At 52.5% G+C, this 20944-nt stretch overlaps 1 protein-coding gene across 2 annotated transcripts in view; it reads left to right on the forward strand.

The window, feature by feature from the left end:
* Positions 1-7287: 7287 nt before the first annotated feature.
* Positions 7288-20944, forward strand: part of IREB2 (iron responsive element binding protein 2) — a 39500-nt gene continuing 25843 nt past the window's right edge. For both annotated transcript variants that reach the window (XR_004380210.1, XM_032836768.1), the window contains exons 1-2: positions 7288-7417; positions 8963-9052. Coding sequence is in view for 1 of the 2 variants with exons in the window: in XM_032836768.1 (XP_032692659.1) it covers positions 7399-7417; positions 8963-9052 (109 nt within the window). In the remaining variant the exon portion in view is untranslated. The remainder of the gene's footprint in view (positions 7418-8962; positions 9053-20944) is intronic.

The following is a 20944-nucleotide window of genomic DNA, read 5'->3' on the forward strand; positions in this document are numbered from 1 at the left end:
GTTCTTGCCAGGAGACTAGCCGCTCGGCTGCCCTTGCCTCAGGCTTGGTGAGGGAGCTCCCCGACCCCATGCTTCTGAGAAAACAGAAGGACTTCAGCCGGGATAAGAAGTGGCTTGAATTTGAAGGGTGCTTCCTGCAGCCAGAAATTCCTGAACTTGAGCTTCATGGGGCGGCTGCGAGGGTTTCCATGAGAAAAGGTGTCTCGCAAGGAAGAGGTTTGGAGAGCTGTTAGTGGTTACGAATTTCCTTAACACCTAGAGTGAAGTGCACTTTCCTCTTCAGTATTCTGGAAGGCGATAGGTCATAGCTCAACAGTTGTGGAACCAAATTAAAGTGTCCAAGTACCAAGAGTCCAAGAGTCAAGCGTCTATCATGGGATTTTTAAATCCGAGTCGTGTTTTCAGATTCACTGGAGCAGCTTCCCATTTACTGAATTCCTGCAGAAAATTATCTTTTAAAGGATGAACTGTTTCATAATTCGAATCATTTATGTCTAATGTGCCTGTTGTACAAATTTGGGGGTTCTTAGAGGCACGGTCCAGTTTCTCGCACTCCCTCACTCACCCATGCGCACATTCGATGAGACGTTTTGGAGCCGCCGCCACGTGCCGGGCCCTGCGCTGGGAGAGAGGGACGGAGGGTACACACCTGCCCCTCGCATTCAGGGAATGGACAAGACACCAAGAGTGAAAGCCCAGGGAGCCACGTGCTAGGAGGGGGGAGCCCAGGCAGCCAGGAGGGCAAGAAAGACAGAGCCTGAGGCCGGGGAGCAGGAGACCAGAGAGAGCCATGAGTACTTTGCAGAGAGGACCCTCCACCACTCCAAGGCTGGCCAGGTATCAGCTGCTGAGTGTGCCCGGGACCCAGGTTATGGCTAGCTTGTGTCTGGGGAGAACCAGGCAGCCTCTGTTCCACATAGGAACAGTGTTGGGAAGGATGGGGCTTGTGTCAGGAGGTAGGACCGGACAGTAGGGGAGGATCAGGTCCGAAACGGCCTCGGCTGCTGGGCGGGGAAATTCAGATTTTCACCTTGAAGGAAATGGGGTGACTCTGAAGGATTTTAAGCAGACGGGAAGAAGAATATCCTGGGGCCGTAACGGGGGGTCGGGACCGTGGTGAGGGGTGGGCAGGGAGACCCACTAGGAAATGACTACAAAGTTAAACCACATAAAAGTCGGGGGTCTCCCCAGCAGATACTCACTGTCTCATAGTTCTAGAGGCTGGACGGCTGACACCCAGGTGTGGACAGTGCTGCTTTCTTCAGGGGCCAGGAGGGACAACCTGCTCCTGCTCCCGCCTCCACTCCCCTAACTCGTAGCTGTATTACCCCTATCTCGAGTGCTCCCTGTGTGAGGCTCTGTTTCTTCATGTGGCTTCCTTTCCTTTGTGCGTCCACGTTCCTGTTCTCTCTTCTAAGAACTCTGGTCCCGGGATTGGGACCCACCATACTCTGGTATGATCTCCTCTTAGCTAATTATACCCGCAATGACCCTATTTCCACACAAGGTCACATTCTGAGGTACCGGGGGTTAGGACCTCAACACTCGAAATTTGGAGGGATGCAATTTAGCCCATAATTGCCTTTTTTGAAATTTATGTTCTTCTGTCATTTTATTGATGGTAATTCTGAGTTTTCCCCTAGAAAAAAGATCTAACGATTTGAGGAATAGTAGCCTTTCCTATTTCTTTCCTATCTTATCACAGTTCCAAGGACACTGTTCTGTAAGCCTTCACTGACTTTGTAACCACTTGCTGGCAATAGGTAGGGATTTTAGTGAGTTTCTAAAAAAAGTTTAACATGTGCTCTAATCCTAGCAGCTAAACGAAAAGAGTTACCTGCTTCAGGATACAATAGTCCCCTTTGATTTCATACTCCAGGTGGAGGCCAGCGGCGCCTACCTTACCTGTGATCAGACTCAGCCATCTTCCAAGGTGTTCTTGATTTTTTGAAGATACTGCATTTATTGTGAAACTATCAGTAACCAAATAGTGCGCCCCCCCCCCCACCGGGCCAACCGTAGATTGGATGAACAGGGCAGGACTCAGGGCTTAGCGACTAAGAGCCCATCCGGAGAAGATTCAGAAAGGCGTGGGGGCCTCCGTCCCACCCCTCGTACTAAATGAGCCTAGGGCAACCCACAAAGCTATGGATGGGGTAGCAGTTGGACCCCAGAGTCCCACGGACTTGAACTTAACCCCCTATCTGATTTTCGGGAAGACGTGGCTTGGTTACCAAAAGGGAACTAAATGAAGTCAGGTGCCTCCTGGTATGACGCCGTGAAGGGGACACACCATCACTTGTGCGGCATTCCTGCAAAAGCCGCATCATCTAAATTTCATCCCAAGAAACAGTCAGGCAAACCGAAACTTAAGCATACGGTGCAAACAGTGCGCCCGCATTCTTCAAGGCAGTAGGCGCCATAAAGGAAAATGAAAAGCTGAAGGACAGTTCCAGATTACAGGAGACGAAAGACGCCGACGTCTAAGTGCAATGCCTGATTCTGGATTGGATTCTGGATTGTTGAAAGAAGTTTCTAGAAAGGACAATATTGGGACAGTTGGCAAAATTTGAATATATGTTTTAAGTTAGGTAATAGTGCTGTAGCCATGTTAAATTTCCTGAATTTGATCACGACGCTCTGGTTGTGTAAGAGATTTTTCTTGTTCTCGGGAGATACGTGGTGCAATGTTTGGGGCTGAGGCGTTGTAACCTCTGTAATTTACTCTCGAATGTTTCAGGAAGAGCTAGAATAAGAAATAATGAGGATGGGTGACTGCACTCAGCGGTGGTGTACTGTCACTTGAAAGTTGCTGAGACACTAGATCTTAAAACTTCTCATACAAAAAACATAACTATGTGAAGTGACAGACATCTTAATGAACTTTATTGTAGTAATCATTTCCAAATACGCATGTTTTCCCATCATCATGTTGTCCACTTTCAACTTCCACAGTGTTATGGCCAATTACACCTCAAGCCGGAAAACAAACTAATAAATGTCCCCAAATATCGAGGGTCTCATTATGCCGTGTGTAAACAGAGAGAAAGATAAAGCAAATGTGGCAAAATGTCAACACTAAATAAATCAAGGTGGCAGGTATGAGAAAGTGTATTGTAATTTTCTCACAATTTCTGTATCCTTGAATTTTTTCCCGAAATAAAAAGTTTAATTGAAGAAAAAGAGACGGGCCTGCATAGGGCACCCGTCTAAGGGCACTGGAGTATCACAAGGGTGAAAAATCCCAGCAGGAAGGGGACCTGAGACAAATGTATTGTGAGATCATCTCTTGGAAGAATGCGGATGTGGTTGGGGAAAAATGCTGGGACCTAGGCAGAGAGATGGCGTTCACTCCTGTGTGTGGCCTTTGGGGGAAGGTCCTCCTCTGCTCTTCTCATTGAACTTCCTCATCTCTCTTCTAAATAAAAACCAAATGCACATTTTCTAAGTGTTGAAAGGAGAACCAAACGATTAGCCTTTGTTTTTACTCTGGTGTGGCCGGATGGACAACCTTGAACAGGTCATTTCGTTCAGTGGGCAGGCTTTAAATTGGTATCTACTCTGTGCCTGGCGCTGTATTTGATGCTGGGGACAGCATGGGTCCTCCCAGAGCGTGTAGTCTGCTGGTATGTGGCAGACACTGGGGGTTGCCAAACTCACCGATGTTCCCTCGTCTTCCTTGCTAATAAAAACTCCAATTTGGGGGGCACCTGGTGGCTCAGTGGATTAAGCATCTGCCTTTGGCTCAGGTGGTGATCCTGGGGTCCTGGGATGGAGCCCTGCATCGGGCTCTCTGCTCTGCGGGGAGACTTCTCCCTCTGCCTGCTGCTCATGCTTTCTCTCTCTGACAAATAAAATAAATGAAATCTTTAAAAAAATAAACAAGTTCATGGAGCTCTAATTCACCCGTTTTAAAACCTTTTTATTTTGTGATCTTTGTAGATGTAAATGCTGTTGTAAGAAGTAATAGAGAGGCTGAGTACTCTTCACCCAGTCTTCTCCCATGTAACAAAGCACAGTAGCAAAGTAAGGATATGGACATTGATACAATCTTTTCACCTTTCAGACTGCTGCTCTTTTGCCAGGCCCGTGTGTGTGTGTGTGTGTGTGTGTGTGTGTGTGTGTGTGTGTAGTTCTATGTGATTTTACCACTCATGTCACCACGACCACAGTGAAGATACAGACCATTTCCAAAGGTCCGTCGTGCTGCCCTTTTATGATCTCACCCACTTCCCTTCCAGGCTGCGCTCCTCCGCCCTCCCTGAGCCCCTGGCCAGCAGCTCACCTGTTCTCCGTTTCTGTAATTTCCACATTTTCAAGAATGTTGTGTTAATAGAACCGTACTCTATAGAACTTTTTAGGATTGACTTTTTTCCTTCAACTTCCTTCCTGGAGGTCCATCCGGTTGTTGTACTATTAGTTTCTTCCTTTTTATCGCTGAGTCTCCTCCACCCTGAGGTTGGGCCACAGTTTGTTTAACCACATGCTTTTACCACGTTTGCCACTTCACCCACTGAGCCACCCAAGTGGCTAAAGTTCTTCGCTTTTTTTTTTTTTTTAAAGGCAATAATGAGTCCAGCCCCAGGACACATGGTGATTGATCTAAGTTAGTGCTTCTCAGTGGAATCAAGACATTCAGAAAACAGGAGGGTGTTTTTGGTTGTTGCTGTAGTGGGGGAGCACTTTCGGCGGAGTTAACAAACGTCAGGCTGCCTGCACCCCACAGCGCACAGCTACACAGGAAAGAAGCAGACGAGCGCCTGCCGAACAGGCTGCCAGGTATTTGGGTACATAACACACAAATAGAAAAGCAAGAACAGCAGATTTGTTTACAAGTATATGAGCCTAAAACTTAACGCCATTTACAAATAAAAGTAATCTGGGTATGGTTTTAATGTACACTGAATTTCCCAGGTATGCAAATATCGCGTAGAAAGAGGAAAGCTTGTAATTTACTTTGTTTGGCACTTTACCAAGAATTGTTCACTATTTCAGAAAATCAACAGCGACAACGCTTCTACATTGGAGTCATCGATACATTTATTACTCTCCCCCCATGGCCTGTATGATATCACGTATGTGCGCTTATCATATACATGCCTTCATGATATATATTTATGCACTATATACTTCATCCTTATTTTGAAATGTCAAATGTAAATGAAAAAGCATTTAATATTGTGTTCTGTAAAGCCACTGTAAGTAGATGCTAGCATCTGAGACACCAATACATCATGTAGTACAGACATGCCTGTGTCCTATATATTGTAACAGTATTTTCTAATCAGTTACTTTTGTCTTTCCTTTATATTACAGTTAGGGCATCATGTAGATTATTTTATTGTTCTGTGCAAGTTATCGGTGAATTTCATGCCAGGGTAGTAAAGGAGACACTCCAAAATCATACGCCTTGAATGGGAGTTGGGTTTGATGGCGTGGAGAAGGACTGATTTGATTTCTGGTCAAAGAGAGGTCTGGAGAGGATCTTCGGAAGTCATGTTGGTAAAAGGAGAGAGATGCTCTGGGGCGCCCAGCTGGCTCAGGGGTGCGTGGGACTCTTCATCTTGAGGTTGTGAGTTCAAGCCCCAAGTTGGGCATGGAGACTACACTAAGAAACAGTACTAAGAAGAGAGAGGTGGTCTGCACCAGCTCCCCCCTGCTTTGGGAAGTTGTAGGACAACATTATGTTTCTGTATAACGGGGTCATCCTACAACCACGAGGTGACAGGATCCTTGATGGTGTGACCGAACTGCGGCAGCGGCCTGGGGACAGCTCTTGTGGGTTTTGTCACGGGAGATAATTACAGGTCTGTATTGGTTAAGCCACTGCTCCTAGGGTACTCTCCCACACAACTCTCCCATACATCTAACCGGGATGTGCGAAATACCGTAAATCTGCAATTGCAATCAAGTGTAATGAAGTGCATTATTTACAATATAGGATAGGAAAGCATTTTTTTAAAATTAAGATTTTATTTATTTGAGAGAGAGTACGAGCAGGGTAAGAGACAGACGGAGGAGGAGGCTTCTTGCCAAGGAAGGAGCCTGATGGGGGGTGGGAGTGCTCAGTCCCAGGACCTTGAGATCAAGACCTGAGCCAAAGGCAGACACTTAACCTACTGAGCCACCCAGGGGCGCGAGAGGGAAGCGTGTCTTCACTTTCCCAAAGACTCGGGGCTGGGAAAAGTCAGCAAATATTTCCCGTGGGAAACGCTATCCGGACTAGGGCCTGAGGAGGAGCCGGGGTTGGCCGAGAGGGCAGAGGTTATCACAGTGAGCGCGGTGATTCTGCCCAGAGAGGTTCTCCGGGGCACCCAGAGGTGTGAGGCAGCCGACCCCGAAGGACTCGGGGAACCTGTGGGCTTGCTCGTGCAGGGGAACCGAGGGCAAAGCCCGAGTCGCTGGGTGCCGCTGGCTGAGTCTGTTCACCTTGGGGAAGTGAAGGCTGCAGTCCGCGGTGCCCGGCGCCCTCGGCGAGCTCTTCTCACCCCTGCAGCGCCGCGGGAGCAGGCGGTCGGGCTGGACGGGGCGGAGCGCAGACCGGGTCCGCACGGATCCCAGGACGACGCGTGGGTTTCGGGCTCGGACCGCGGGTGCACGGTGCTGCCGCCCGCCGATGCAGGCATCTGGGAAGGACTCGTGGGCCTGCGGGGACTCGGGAGTGTCCTGGGGAGACGCTGCGTCCGGGGTGTCTGTGGACGTGGCGCCGGAGGACACGCACGTCTCCGGGCTCCGGCGCCGCAGGCTGGGGAGCGGCACGAGCGCGGCCGGAGACCCAGGCGGAGCGGGCCGGGGACAGGGCTCGGGGCTCGGGGCGCAGCGCGGAGCCCTGGTGTCTCCGGACACCCCGACGCCGAGCGGCCGGCACAGCAAGCGCAGCCTCCGGGGCGGGAAGGGAAGAACCCGGCCATCGGCCGAGGCCGCGGAAGCTGCCGGGAGGCAAGGCCTGGGAACCGGCTCGGCCCGCGCCCCGGACCCTCGGCGGCTGGGCGGTGGGGGCTCGCGGGGGCCGGGGCTGGGGCGGAGCGACGCGGGGAAGCCGAGCCGAGCGTCCGGGGGTGACTGCCCGGCTCCTCCGGAACTCGCCGCGGGAACACCACCCCCAGCCCGAGCACCGCCCCGACTCCCGAGCGCCCCGCCCACCCCCGAGCACCGCCCCCCTCCCCCGAGCACCGCCCCGCGTCTTTCTTTGTTTCCTCGTCCGGAAATCTCGCGACAGCCGCGCGGCAAATCTCGCGAGCGCAGCCGGCCGGGCGCCGCGGCTCTCGCGGTGTTTGCGCGAGACGGCCCCTTCCTGCTCCCCCGCCGGTCCGCCCGCCTTCCTCCCCTCTCCCCGCCCGGCCTCCCCCGCCTTCCCCCACGGGCCCCCTCCGCGCAGGGATACTATGATCTCCGGCGATGGACGCCCCCGGTGCAGGTCAGTGCCCGCTCGGCGCCGCGCGGCTCGCTCCCCTCCCCGGGGGTCGCTCGGCCGGGGCTGGCGAGCTCGGGCCGCGCTCCCTGGGGGCCCCCCGCTGCCTTCGCCCGGGCCTGGGGCCTGCGCGGGGCCCGCCGCTGCTCGGCAGTCCTGGCGGGGGTCCCGCGGGCTCCTGCTGGGCCCCGCCGCCCGGCCCGAGCCCCTCCCTCTGCTGCTGCCGCGGGCCGGGGTGGGGGCGGTCAAGGCCGGGCTCCGGTCAGCCGGCTCCCGGCGGTGCGTGCGGCGGTGGGTCTCCCCACCCTCCTGACCTCCCTGCCCCTCCTGCTCCCTCTGCCCCTGCTCCCGGTCCTCTGCTCTTCCTGCCCCCTGCCTCCCCTGCTCCCGGTCCCCTGCTTTTCCTGTCCCCCTGTCCCCCCTGCCCCCCTGCTCCCCTGCCCCCTTGCTCCTCCTGCCCCCTGCTCCCGGTCCTTTGCCTCCCGGCCCCCGGCCCCCCCCCCCCGCCCCCTGACTCTCCTGCCGCTCCTGCCCTTCCTACCGCCTGCCTCTCTTGCTCCTCCTGTCCCTCCTGCCCGCCCCCTGCCCCGTGCTCCCCTGCCCCCCCACCCCTGCTTCCCTCCCCCATGCGCTTCCTGCCCCTTGCTCCTCTGTCCCTCTGCTCCCCCTTCCCCCCACCCCCAGCATGAGAGGGAACACTCGTGCTGTCTGAGGGGGCTGTGCTCCTGCCTTCTCCCCCAGGCTCAGGGCGCTGCCCTCACGGAGGGTCTTGCCCACCCACAGCCATGAGTCTGCACAAAAGACCTGATCTGAACGTTCTTCTCCACTCGCCCCCCCCCCCCCCAGGACGTTGGGAGCTGGGGAGCCCTCCAGTGAGACCCCCAGGTTCATGTGACGCAAAACCAGAAAGAGTGTTGCCTTGGCGAGAATCTTGATTTACCCAGATATTTTCTCGTTCATTTCTACCTTCAGTCTAAGACTAGTGGTCTTCCCTGCTAAGTTTTGTGTTTTGGTGTCCTTTTGATTTTGTCCACGTTGTTGAATGCTGTGTAAAAATCTGTCTTTCGGTTATTTTTTAAAAAAATCAATCCTTCTGACAGTTGTCAGGTTTTTGCATTGTTCTGTCTGTACTTAGCATTTTTCAGGACTTGTCTTCCTAAAAGGCCTGTACATCATTTAAATCATTCTTGTTTTTCCTTCCCTGGTATTCTTTGTTACCACATTTCAGGAGTTAATTATCTTACCTGTCTCTGTTTGACAGGAGTCATAATTTGAGCTGTGTTGTCCAATACCATGGTTTCTGGCCATGTGTGATTCAATTTAAATTAATAAAAATTAAATTTTAAAGTTCACTTCCCCCGTGGCTATAGCCACATTTCAAGTGTTCAGTAACCATGTGCGGCCTGTGGCTGTCCTACTGGACAGCGCAGGTAGAGAGCATGTGCAGCACTGCAAAAAATTCTTTTGGACAAAGCGGGTTTCCAGTTATTTTCATTTTAAATTAAAGCACTTTGTAGCTGTTTTTAATGAAAGTGTAATTTTTTTTTTCAGGATATGCTTTTGAATACCTTATTGAAACATTGCATGACAGTTCACGTAAGAAGTTCTTCAATGTACCTAGACTTGGAGGCACCAAGTATGGTAATGTTGCTTAATTTGGGGGGGTTTGTTTAGTTTGTAATAATAAAAATGCATTTGTTAAGCTGAACTGAAGAAATGTTAAATTACTCTCACCATGTTGTAACAGGCAAACCTACAGTAACCTCTTACAATTTAAAAACTCCCCTCAGAACAACTTTTGTTTGAGGGTGCACGTCCATCCCTTTACTTCTCATTTAAAAATGTAAGTTAATTTAGCCATGACTTTTTTCCATGGAGAAACTAGTGCAATTTAAAAACAACAACAAAAAACCCTGCTGATGCTATTCTACACCTCTTACGTGCATGCTTTACCTTTTCAAGAGAACAGAGCCCAGGATTCTTTACCTGTCCTACGTGGGTAGGACTCGTCAGTGGGCCCCCGATCGGAGTGGTGCTCTGGGGCTGGGCATGTTGTGTCCTGGCCTGTGCACCACCTTTGGGCAGCCCTTTCACTGAGATCTCAGGAGAGTGAACTTGGCTCACCTAGGGAACTGGGTGGAAGTCTTGACTTTATTGACAGTTGAGCACCTGAACCAGCCAATGAAGGCAACACCTGTTGGAAGAGTGGTTTTTGTGTGTTTGGATTTTCCGGGAAAACTACTAGGAAAATAAATGCAGAGTCTCTTGCAGTGCGTTTTGGAGGGAGCATTTCTTTTAATCCTTTTCCTTGTACTATTTAATTGAGGTTACTTCTGTGATTTTTCTGTAGATTTTGATGTATTTAAATATTCTAGACTGCCACTAGCAGTTTTTCTTGTACATTGTGAGAAAATTTCAATATTTCGTAGAAGAAAGCTGTCTTAGAAATAGGTTGCTTTTATAAATAAGAGGTTCAGCAGAATGAGAGCAGCCATTTCTACCATGTTTAGGTGCCAGCATTCGTATCAAGAGAGGTTGGTTGTCTCTGTAAGTGCCGCATGTCTTTAATTCACAGGGATTTCATCCTTTTCGCCAACGACGTGTTCCTGTTAGTTTTGAAAAGGGAACACCTCAATTGCTTATACATCAGAAAGATTTTTTATTTCGCTTTACTTCCTTGTAATACCTAGTGATTCTGTCCTGGAAGATTCTTAATACATATTTTATAGCTTAATAAATACTAGAAGAACATATGTGCAGATAGTTTAGAAACTGGGTGTAAGTTCTTTCTGTGGATCATTTGTGGAGATGTGCCCACATGAGGATGGTCTATATTTCTGAAATGCAGAAAATCAGCAGGAAACTTTGAAAAATAATTAAAATGCACTAAGAATGGTTTATGATGTAAAAGCTAAATTTTCTCTGGAAAATAAGTTTTCATAGGCATCTAGAGATAACAGTTTCAGAGTATCCAGGGTTTTTATAACCACGAAAAATACAGTAAAAACACAGCTGTAAATAGAAATGCTTTCAAAGCAGAGATTTGGCTTTTATTTCCCTGGGATTAAAGCCCTGTTTTATTCATGGAGTGGTTATTATGAAAGGCTTATTAATAATTACAAGAGCAATTTCTTAGTAGTTACTTGAGGGAATAAAGTTTGAAAGCAGAACTGACTTGCAGAGAGGAGTAACTGGAGCAGCAGGTTGTTTTGCTTGTTTATCATCAGAGCAGAGCGTGTGTGTCACCTTCTGGAGAGACCACATTGAGTGTCCTCACCGACCTGCGCTCGGGGGGGTGTCCTGCACTCGGGGTGTCGCTTGGGGCTAGGCTTTGGGCCCCTGTACCGGTGCCGGCCGGGTGGGGAGCCCGCCATGGTGTGCTCCCTGCTAGCGGGGGGTGGTGGGGGGAGTGTGCTCCGTCCTCTCCGGCCCCGGGGAGGACAGACAGACGGGATGAGCTCCTGGCAGCCCCCTGCTCGCGTGTCAGGAACGCTTGCAGCACCGGGACCTGAAACCCTTCCGAACGATGACTTTAACAAATGGAGCAGAAATCCAGAGTTGGCAGACTGGGGCTGTGGCGCAACAGGGTCGGCAAGACCAGGAGCCAGGCTTCTTGTTTTCTGTTTTGGTCTCCTGCTTTTGGTGGCAGATCCTGGTCACCTCCAGGCCCTGCCCAAGTTCTAGGCCGCTGGAAGGGGAACAGGGGGGAAGAGCTCCTGAGGGGCCCTGCATCTCCGCGGCCAGAGTGTCTGGAAGACACGGGGTAGCCTTCTGGCATTTCGGGGGGATGGCGCAGAGAGAAGCGCTTGCACAGTTGGGGAACAAACCGGCCTGGACTCCTTCCCTGGGTGCCTCCTCTTCCTCTGTCTGTCTTTCCGTGGGGCACAACACAAATCATTTGATTGCTGCTTTTTTACTGCTGTTTTATCTTTTTGCTTCCCAGGCTTTGCCTCATGGGATGTTTACGGAAGTGGACACGTTGCGCACGTCGATTCCATTTTGGCCTTATATAACTTCACTTACAGCAAACCGCCTTGTTAGGGATCCAGAGCTGCCTGTGTGGCCTTGGAGCGCACTGACTGCGGCCTTGGAGATGTTGAGTAGCTGTTCCTGTGAAAATAGCCCTGTTTCCGAGGGGGGGCAATCATTGTCCCGGAGGGTCAGAGGCTGCTTTCTGTAGGAGTGAGGCCTTGAGCTGCTGGGGACCAGAGGGCTCATAGAGGACAGTCCACACTTGGGGAGTTAGGTGCAGGGCAGGCCTCAAACGGGTGGAAGGGAAGGTGAGGAGGGCGGGGGAGGCCGTGGAGGGCTGCCATCCGGAGGCCTGTTGCGGAGACTAGCTGTCTCTGAGCAGCGGGGCCCCTGTCGTCTGTCCTTCAGCTCCGCCCAGCCACCCCGTCTTCTCCCTCCCTGACCAGGAGAGCCAAGGCTGGGTTTTCCAAATCCTAACTTGCAGCCTCTGAAAAAAAAGTCTTACATTTTTAGAGGTGTTTTTATTGTTTATAAGGAATTAGAGTGGGGTTGAGAATTGCAAAAAGACCCCATTACAGGCAGTGCAGAAATAGTCTCATCGTGTAGGTACAACTATATGTAAATGTGCTACTTTGAACAGAAACGCACGTGATGTGTGTTGGTTCATAACCTTTGCTCGTTTGTGCACTTGCTATCTTGTGACCATCTTTCCGTGTCCTGGAATGCTGGTGTCCCGTGCTGTCTGGAGTCTGCTTGGTTCCTGAGTCAGGGAGCGTGAATTCAGGTAGTGGGATAACTCGACTTCGCGGCAGCCTCTGACGGCCACATGGCCCATGTGGGTGCACCATGGCCTCGTCCGTGTTGACACACTGCTGTTCTGTATGTGTGACCTTGCAATTTCGATGCGGGCTTGTCATTCTGTAGGGGTAGTGGGTTGGCGGTGTGCCCTTCTCCCTGCCCTCATCAACGTTTGTCTTTTCTACTTTTACTGTATACTGTGTGTTCAGTCTTCACCCTTGACATAAGGAACAGAAACTTGGAGAAAAATGTTGCAATTTCCAGACATCCAAAGACGCAGGCAGAAAGCACAGTCAGCGCTCGTGGGGACCAGGGTTTCTAAGCCAGAGGCTGTTCCTTTTGTCACTTGAAGGCTGCCTGGTGTCTGTCCCTTTGCCCTGCAGTCATCTGTCTCTGCAGCCTGCTTACTCATTTTGTGTAAGGCCCAGAGTAGCCACTCTTGGGTATGCTCTTACCATTGTCTTAACCAGCCACTTAAGACTGGTTGTGGCCAGAACTGACTTTTTGCCTATTTCTTTAGCCTAGTTTGGCTGGGCTTGTAATGTGGTCTGTTGCCGGAGCAGTTACCTTGCTAGGAGGGACAGAAGTCTGTGTTTTCTAATCGTGTCTCTGCCCTGGACTCTGGAGGTGGGCTATGAGGTGGGTTAGCAATGAAATAGTTTGCTTGGTGTGTTGACACACAGTGCATACCTTTCCAAGGATTACTTTTACCTAATATGATTCTACTATTCCAGGTATGACCATAGACTCACTGACCCTTCACATTTTGTTCCAAGGTTCTGTTGATTTTATCTCTGCTTTTGTTGATGTTTTCCGTTCTAGATTCGGCCCTTTGGGTGGCCAAGAAGAGACACCCGCTACCTCAAATGAAGTAAGATTGTCATGATGCTGAGCTCCCAGGCTGGTGAAATGTGGCTATATCTCCAGAAAAAGGGCCAGAATTGAGGAAGCTCTGTATTTTCTCTCTCGAGGCTTCAGATTTTCTGTGCCCTCCACTGCACTGTAACCCAGCCTCCTGCCTGCTGACTATACGGGGGCCCTTAATGGCAGCCTCAGCCCCTAGCTTAGCTCTGAACACCTTGCTGGTTAAGTCTGCGTACTTAATGATTGAAAATTCCTGGGAGAGGAATGTGATTGTCCTCGTGTATTTTCCCTCGTGAGGCTGTTGGTCACCAACCTGCCCAGGATTGGCTCTGGCTTCCGTGCTGTAGCCAGGGAGGTAATGGGACACAGAGGACTGTCCGTTCCATGGGTGGCTGTTTGCACAGGCTTCACAGAGGTGCGTCTCCTGGTTAGCAGCTGCTGCCATATGACATGCCCACCAGGAGAGAATGGGGAGAGTGGGTGTTTCTGCACTCTCATCAGTAACGGTGCGATTCTTCTTATCTTCTCTGCCTTTGTCAGTGGGGAAAAAAATCTGAAAGAAGCAGGAATTGGATTTCTGTTTTTCTGCCTTTTTAGATTCTATTTGTGGCAGTATTTTTTTTTTTTTTTTTTTAAACAGGTCAGTTCTTTATTGGAAATCTATCCTATCTGGCTTGGTACTAGTTAGAGACAAATGAAACCTGGACTCTGATCTGATGTGGGCGTGAGTTAATCCTGTGGCCAGATCTGAGGGGGTTACGAGACCTTCTGGAACACTTTGTTAATCTTTTCTCCAGGCTCCTGGCCTTGACCAGGGTTTCTAGGTTCACTCTGTAGCTCCTCCGGCGAGTGTTTGCCCACGGTCCTGGCCCTATCTCTCAGTCTGGACTCCAGAGCTACCCTCCTTGGGGCTTTAGGCAAGTCTCGAGTGTTCATGACTTTTCCCCCTTCCTTCGCTGGTGTGTCTTCCATCCCACTTAGTGTCTCCGGGCCCGGCTGTCAGCCAGTTCACGTTGCTGTCTCCTTTGGGTGATTTCTGCACCTGTTTAAACTTGGAATTTTCACATGTGCAAAATGAACAAAACCCTTTTACATGGTCTGCACATCTTCATAATATTGCTTTATGGTGGGCAGAAAAGATGGTTTTATCTGCCCTTTTTACACATGGGGAAAATGAGTCTAACAATTAAGTAACTAGCCCAGCATCACATTCTCTTGTAAATGAAATTTGGTCTTAGACCCCCCTGTCTTCTGCTTGCAGACCAGGGCTGGATTTCCCTACTCCGCACCATTGTTTCCCAGCTTGAGAGCGGGAGTCAGGTGCTGGCGTGGAGTACTGACCGTGTCCGTGCTGTAACGAGTTCTGTCACTGTCTGCTTGAACAAGGTCCCGCTACCCGTACCTTAACCGTCTCTGTGGTGGAGGAGAATCTCGAACGTCCCACTGATCATGAAGGGGGTGCTTGTGGGCTGTTGGTGGAGGCTGCGTGCCTGTGCTTGCGGGGACCACGGACAGTGCCACCGGGACAAGCCGGCCATCCTGGTGGGGATGGTGGCATGTATGAAGGGTCAGAAGTGGGAGGCTGGTGTTGTAAAATTTTTTCAAACTTATTTTAAGAAGCCAGAAATTTGGGTTTTCATATGAAAAAGTTACGGTTTTTCAATGTTGGAAATTAAACTTAAAATGTTAAAATGCTACAGGACAAGCACGGTCCGTCCGCAGACCAGCAGTGTGATCCCCACACTAGGAGGTGAGCTGTACCGCCTGATCGCAGCGGCAGCCGGTTATCCTTGAATGGGCTGCTCTGCAGTCCCTGAGGCCTGTTGTGCTGTGTCACATAGTAGACCTCAGCGTCTTTTCTCAGAGTCTGAGCCACCTGTGGGATCTTCCGCTAATCAATCACAAGGGTATCATTTGTTACCAGCTCATTTCAGAAGTGTGATAACACAAATTACCTACTTTTGCTAGTCTAAGTTACCCATTTGTCGTGGTTCCCGTGTGTTGTTCGTTACCTGTCCATCTCGTCGTGACACAGAAAATTAAGGTTTGATCTCAGTAGTTGAGACTTAATTAAAATGAACACCTTTTCTGCTTCATCACGGACGGTCTTAAGTGAAGCAGGTATTTTGTGCGAAAACAAGCAGGCGATGAGAACGAGGACAGGTTGGTCCCACTGCCTTGAGCTCTGCTGGGACGCCAGCTGTGCGCCCACTGTTGTTCTGGTGCCATTAGTGCGTGTGTCAAAGTGGTGACAGAGCACATAATGTCTGAGTTGACTTTGCAGGTTCCGGAAAGAATTTTAGGGGCCTTCTGGAGTCCGGGGACCACTGGCATGGGGTAAGCATGGAGGCAGAAGGCAAGCAAGAGGATCTGGGTGAGAAATGCTGTGGTGGATGGGCAAGATTTGGGGGTAGCGCTAGAAGTGGACAGATTCAAAAGATGTGTGAGTGATGTCAAGGACGCTGCCTAGTTGTGATGGCGTGCGCCTCGGGTGGGCGCTGGTGCTGTTTACTGAGCTGGGGGACACCAGAGGAGGCGGTATGTGGGGTGGGCGGGGGATGTCCCAGGGATCCGTTTAGGTACTGGTGAGTACAGCTGTATTCAGAGACTGTGGTTCTGGAGCCCAGAAGACCCAGACTGTAGAGGAGGGTTTTGAGATCATTGGTGCAGAGTCTTTTGAGGCCACAGGAATGATGAAGACTCTTGAGGGGGGCAGTATGGTGAGAAAAGAAGTGAGCTAGCTGTGAAGTCTCAGGAACTCTGATGATTGAGGAGCAGGCAGAGTACTGCAGGGAGGAGGCCCGGCTGGCTCAGTCGGTAGAGCATGTGACTCTTGTTCTCAGGGTTGTGAGTTCAAGGTCCACGTTGGGCATAGAGCTTACTTAAAATATCACAAAAATCAAGATAGGCAAAGGAGTAGAGGCTGGCTAGGAAGCCAAAACAGGGCTGCCAGAAAGTATGAAGGACTGTAAAGTATTAAGGACTCCAGCAAACTGGAGGCAGACGGGCGTAAAGGATCTTGAATTTTCCTCTCCTTGCAAGTTAACAAAGTAGCCTGACTTAGTTTCATAAGTGTGGGCAGTAGCCACGAGACTCTTGGATCAGAGACAGTGGATGGTTTATTACCCACAGCAAAGCAGTACCAGCATTTCTCTTGGTTTCCCAGGCCCACGTTTCTCCTGGTGAGTTTGAAGAGGGCCAGATAATGCGTGTAACATGCACAGTGGTTGTGTTGCAGGAAAGGAGCTCAGATTAAGGGGACTCAGATCTTTCATAATGGACAGTAGGTATGCTTGCCTTTTCTTGAGAAGGAGATGTTATCCGTATCTTCAAGGCCATTCATTGTATTAACTTTGAAGAATATTCTGGAACAAAGGCAGTTCCTGTGCTTGCAAGTCATGCTGAACTATGAGGTGGGAGATGGGGAACATGGTCTTCCCACAGCCCATTTGAAGTGGGGGGCGGTGTGGGAGCTGGGAGGAAGGAGTGTGACAAGGGCCGGAATGGCTGGCTCTCGAACTGTGCTGAGGGGGGTGTCACTGGTGTTTTAAGGCTAGAGATCAGGTTAGTGTGGACAGAAAGGTTACTGTGGAAGTCTGGAGAAATGGACTTCGAGAATAGGGTGATTCTCAGAAAACCTTGTCCAGAGCTTCAGAAAGAAGTCACGGGTGCTGCCTGTCTCACTGGGGCTGGAGGCCACCGCCTGTGGGGAGCCTGGTGGAGGGCTGTGTTGCTGGCCAGAGAGAGGCTGGTGGGCGACTCTGCGTCCTGCCAGGTGCCTGCCAGGTGCCAGCAGCGGGGGGACGCGGAGCCTCTCCCGAGAGGTGGGCATTCGGTAGGGCCACCGCTGCCTTCTCAGATGGGGAAGGAGAGGCTCCCCGGCGGCTGGGCTCGTGGGCGCCGGGGAGGAGCAGGAGGTCAGGCGGTCTGGCGGGAGAGAGGAGCCGCGGTGTGAGGAGCGCAGGGGAAGCAGAGAGAGGCCCCGCTGAGGTCGCTCGGTGCTCACGCTGACCCCGTTGTCTCCGGGCTCGCGGGGTCCTGTTCCTCCCTCCTCCTCCACAGGTCAGCGCCGCAGAAACCACAGTGACTGTCACAGCCGCGGGCCGGCAGCCGACTGAGAGCCTCCCACGCCGCTGTGGGGAGGCGGGTGGGGCAGCCACTCGGGAAGGTGGGTGCGCGCTTGGCTAAGACGCTGCCGGTGACTTTCCGTGTGACCCGGCCAAGGGCAGCGACAGCGCTGACCCGCACGCAGACTCCGGAGGAGTGATGCCAGCGGCGCGGCCCAGGCCTCCACGGGGCGGGGTGGGCAGGATGGGCAGGATGGCGGTGTGCGCTGCGCCGCTCTCCCGCAGAAACAGGGCCTGAGTGCGCGCGGGCCCTCGTCGCGGCGTGGACGCGCTCAGCGCGCTGGGGGAGGGTAGCCCGACGCCCCCGGCCCCCCAGCCGGAGACCGCAGGGCTGGCTTCCCGCGGTGGGGGTGGACGGGAAGCGGCTGCGAGCCCGCGCTCTGGACGCCCCCGGGGGGACGGGCCGCGGTGCGGGGAGAGCGCCCGGAACGCTGCCCCCTCGCAAGTCCCTTGCTGTCCTTAGCGGCCTGGAGGCGGACGGCCGCTGGGTTGGCTCCTCCGTGAAGCGTCTGCCTCCGCCTCGGGTCGTGAGCCCAGGGCCTGGCGTCCAGACCCGCCAGCGAGCGAGCCAGCGAGAGAGAGAGAATGGGCGCGTGCGTGAAGCGGGGGTGGGGGGGCGGTGTGAGGGGCAGGCGGACGCGTGGTGTGAGGCGCGGAGGGACGGTGTGGAGGCCGGCACGTCGCCCTCGCTCCTCGCATTTGGCCGCGGGAGGTTACAGCTGAGTGAGCCACACGTGCGGCCTCGTGCATCTCGGTGACAGACCGGCGGGTTCCCGCCGACGCTCTCGTAGCGTGCGCGTTTGCTCGGGCTTTTGCGTGCGAAACTGAACTTCCAAGTGATAGAGTTAAAGCCCGCGAGACCACTAAGGTGATGACGGAAACAGCAGCCCCGGCCCCCGAAGAAGGCCGCAACTCCCGGCAGAATCGGGTGGTGCGGCCGTTCCTCTGTCCCGCTTCTGCTGACCGCGTGCCGCCTGGACGTCCTTGCCTGCCCCGGGCGGGGACCGCGCTGCGCCTGCTGCACCGGGGACCCCGCGGCCCACAGGCGTGTCTCCTCCCCGCCGGCCTCCCGTCGCGCCCACGCTGGGAGCGCGGTGTCGGAGGCCTTGCCTGAGCGACTGGGGTTGCCCGTGGCCAGCGCTCTCTAGGCTGGGGATGGTTTTCCCTTGGAGTTCGGAAGGCTTCGCTCCGTGGCCGCTTAGCTCCGGGCCAGCCCTCGAGACAGCCGGGCTGTCCTGCGTCCCCGTCTGCGCCTCCGTGTCCCCCCCCCCCCCCCGGGGGCGTGGTCGTCCCTGCGCTGTTGGCCGGAGTCTCTCGAGTCGTGTTTGCCTCTCTCTGTTCTTGTGGGTTTATGGCTTTATTTCTTTACTCTTCTCTCGGTGGATTTCAGGCGCAAGTGGACATAATTGCCAAGTTTGCTGTATTTTGCTAGAAATTTGAATAAATTTTTGTGAAGATCTTTAAACAACAAATATTCCCGTTGTCGTTTTTCCAGAACGGTTAACTACGTAGAAAACCGGTGTGTGTGTTCGCTTCTGTGACAGTGTTTCCTTCCTCAGTATTTCCGAGCGTTTCGTCAAAACATCTCCGCCCCGCGGTTCCCCGCGTCTGGAGGCGGCGGTCGTGGTTCTGACGGAGGGAGGCCGAGAGCTCGCGCGTGCGGGCGGCGCTTCCGGTGCGGGAGACTCACGGCTCGGCTCGGCGCCGGGGGCTCCTGTTGCGGGCGAGAGCACGACTGGGCTGGAGGCCGCTGTCGGGTCGCGCCTGCCGTGCGTGGCGGGTACAGGCATTCAGTGCGGTGTGCCTGGCTGCGTGCTCTTTTGTCTCCTCACCTAGAACTTCGTTCATCTTTAACTTCTGTGAGGTCAACGTCAGTCCCATCCGTAGGGACGGAGTCACGACCCACTTTGTGTTCGTCAGCCGGTTGTCAGCGTCGCTGACCTTCGCTGGCAGCACTTTCACCGGTTCCGGAACCTGCGGATGCGCTTCAGCACACGTGGCTGATGTGTGACGGGACTTTAAAAAGTGTCGCTGCACCTTTATGGTCGCTGCGACAGTTAAAGGCGATTCCCTCCCGTGATGCGGAACGCGGTCCGTGTTCAGACTTCCCTGGCCAGTGGCGACTCCAGCTCCGCGTCCTTGGCGGCCGGCGCGTGCCCCTCACCGCTATCTCGGTGCCGCTCCGGTGTCCACGCAGCCACGCGCGTCGCTCCGGTCGCTCCTTGGCGGGGTCCTCTTCCTGCCGCGCTGGCCCCGTTGGCGGTGGGGGGGGGCGGCTGGCCGCCTCAGCGTCCGGAGGTGCGTGTCTGCGAGGACCCTGCTGGAGGGCTTGGCTCTTCGCGTTCCTCAGAGCAGATGGCGTCTCCCCCTCCCGCGTCTGACGGAGCCGGCCGTTGTGGCGGGCGTCCGCGGGCTCCGTGCGTCGAGTCGGCGTGATCGCGGCTCACTGAACGTTCCAGCGCCGTCCGAGGCCCTTTTCGGCATGTCCCGCATGTGGGAGATGCGAGTGACACCCCCCCTCTTCTGTGTTACCGGCTTCCGCTCCTCTGTGAGGAGGAACTTGCTCTTCGCTCTTTGGGTCCTTGAAATGAGGAAGGACGAGATTAAGGATTGATGTGTTTCCCGCTTTGTGAGTTGTCAGGGTCCTGACTTGCTCGAGGAACTTGCATGGCCGCCACAAGGGTTTTTTCCAGGGTCCTCACGAACTAAGGGCTGTTGCTGTGTTTGATGCGTCAGTGGCTCCGATGCTCACGCGGACCCATCAGCGTTCCCGGCGGGTTCTGACATGGGATGTCCCAGATGAGGGAGGAACTGCGGGAAGAGCTCCGGTGTTTTCCTCCTGGTGGGAAAACAGCAGCTGGAGAGGCGCAGGTGGGGGGTGGGGGGCCTCACTGGTGGATCGTCATCTTCGGGGCCTTTTCACTGAACAGAGCTGGAAACATGTTTTTTTAAAAGGAGAAAATAAATCATGAGTTTGTACCTATGATTCCAATTGAAATGGAGGGTTTTTTTGGTTTGTTTTTAAGTTAGCTACTCTGATTTTACACTTCTATTTCATTACTCTTAAAAGTCCTGGTTTCCGGGGTGCCTGGGTGGCTCAGTGGGTTAAGCCTCTGCCTTTGGCTCAGGTCATGGTCTCAGGGTCCTGAGATGGAGCCCCACATCGGGCTCTCTGCTCCGCAGGGATCCTGCTTCCTCCTCTCTCTCTGCCTGCCTCTCTGCCTATTTGTGATCTCTGTCTGTCAAATAAATAAAATCTTAAAAAAAAAAAAAAATCCTGGTTTCTAGCCACAGTAACACAAGTGCTTTTTGCCTTCCTTCCCTCATGTAGGGCAACTTCAGGCTGCACTCTCTGTGCTAATACCGGAACGTAGTTTTCTTTGTGATACTTTTTATCCTTTTTACGTGTCTTGCTAGGGAGATAACAGCCAAAATGTTATGGGAGTAGATACTGACTTTTCAGTTTGTCCTTTCATTGTTCTTTCTGGAGACAAAGCATATGTTATTCTTTATTTAATATATTTGTAATATATTTAAAAGCTTTTGGTAGTATTTTCAAGTAATATTTTAAAGATAGTAAAATTAAAATATGCATTTAATATATAATTTAAAACTTTATAATTGTTATACCATATGTGTGTTTTTACACTTTTTAAAATGCCTTTTCTTACTGAAATGGTAGGGTGCTGTGAACATTGTTTTGCACTGCGTTTTCTCAGAATGGTACATTCTGGAGATCATTCCTTACTGACATGCAGACATCTTCGTCCCT

This window comes from Lontra canadensis, unplaced genomic scaffold (assembly GCF_010015895.1).
Source record: "Lontra canadensis isolate GAN:19392208 unplaced genomic scaffold, GSC_riverotter_1.0 scaffold94, whole genome shotgun sequence".
Classification (NCBI taxonomy): domain Eukaryota; kingdom Metazoa; phylum Chordata; class Mammalia; order Carnivora; family Mustelidae; genus Lontra; species Lontra canadensis.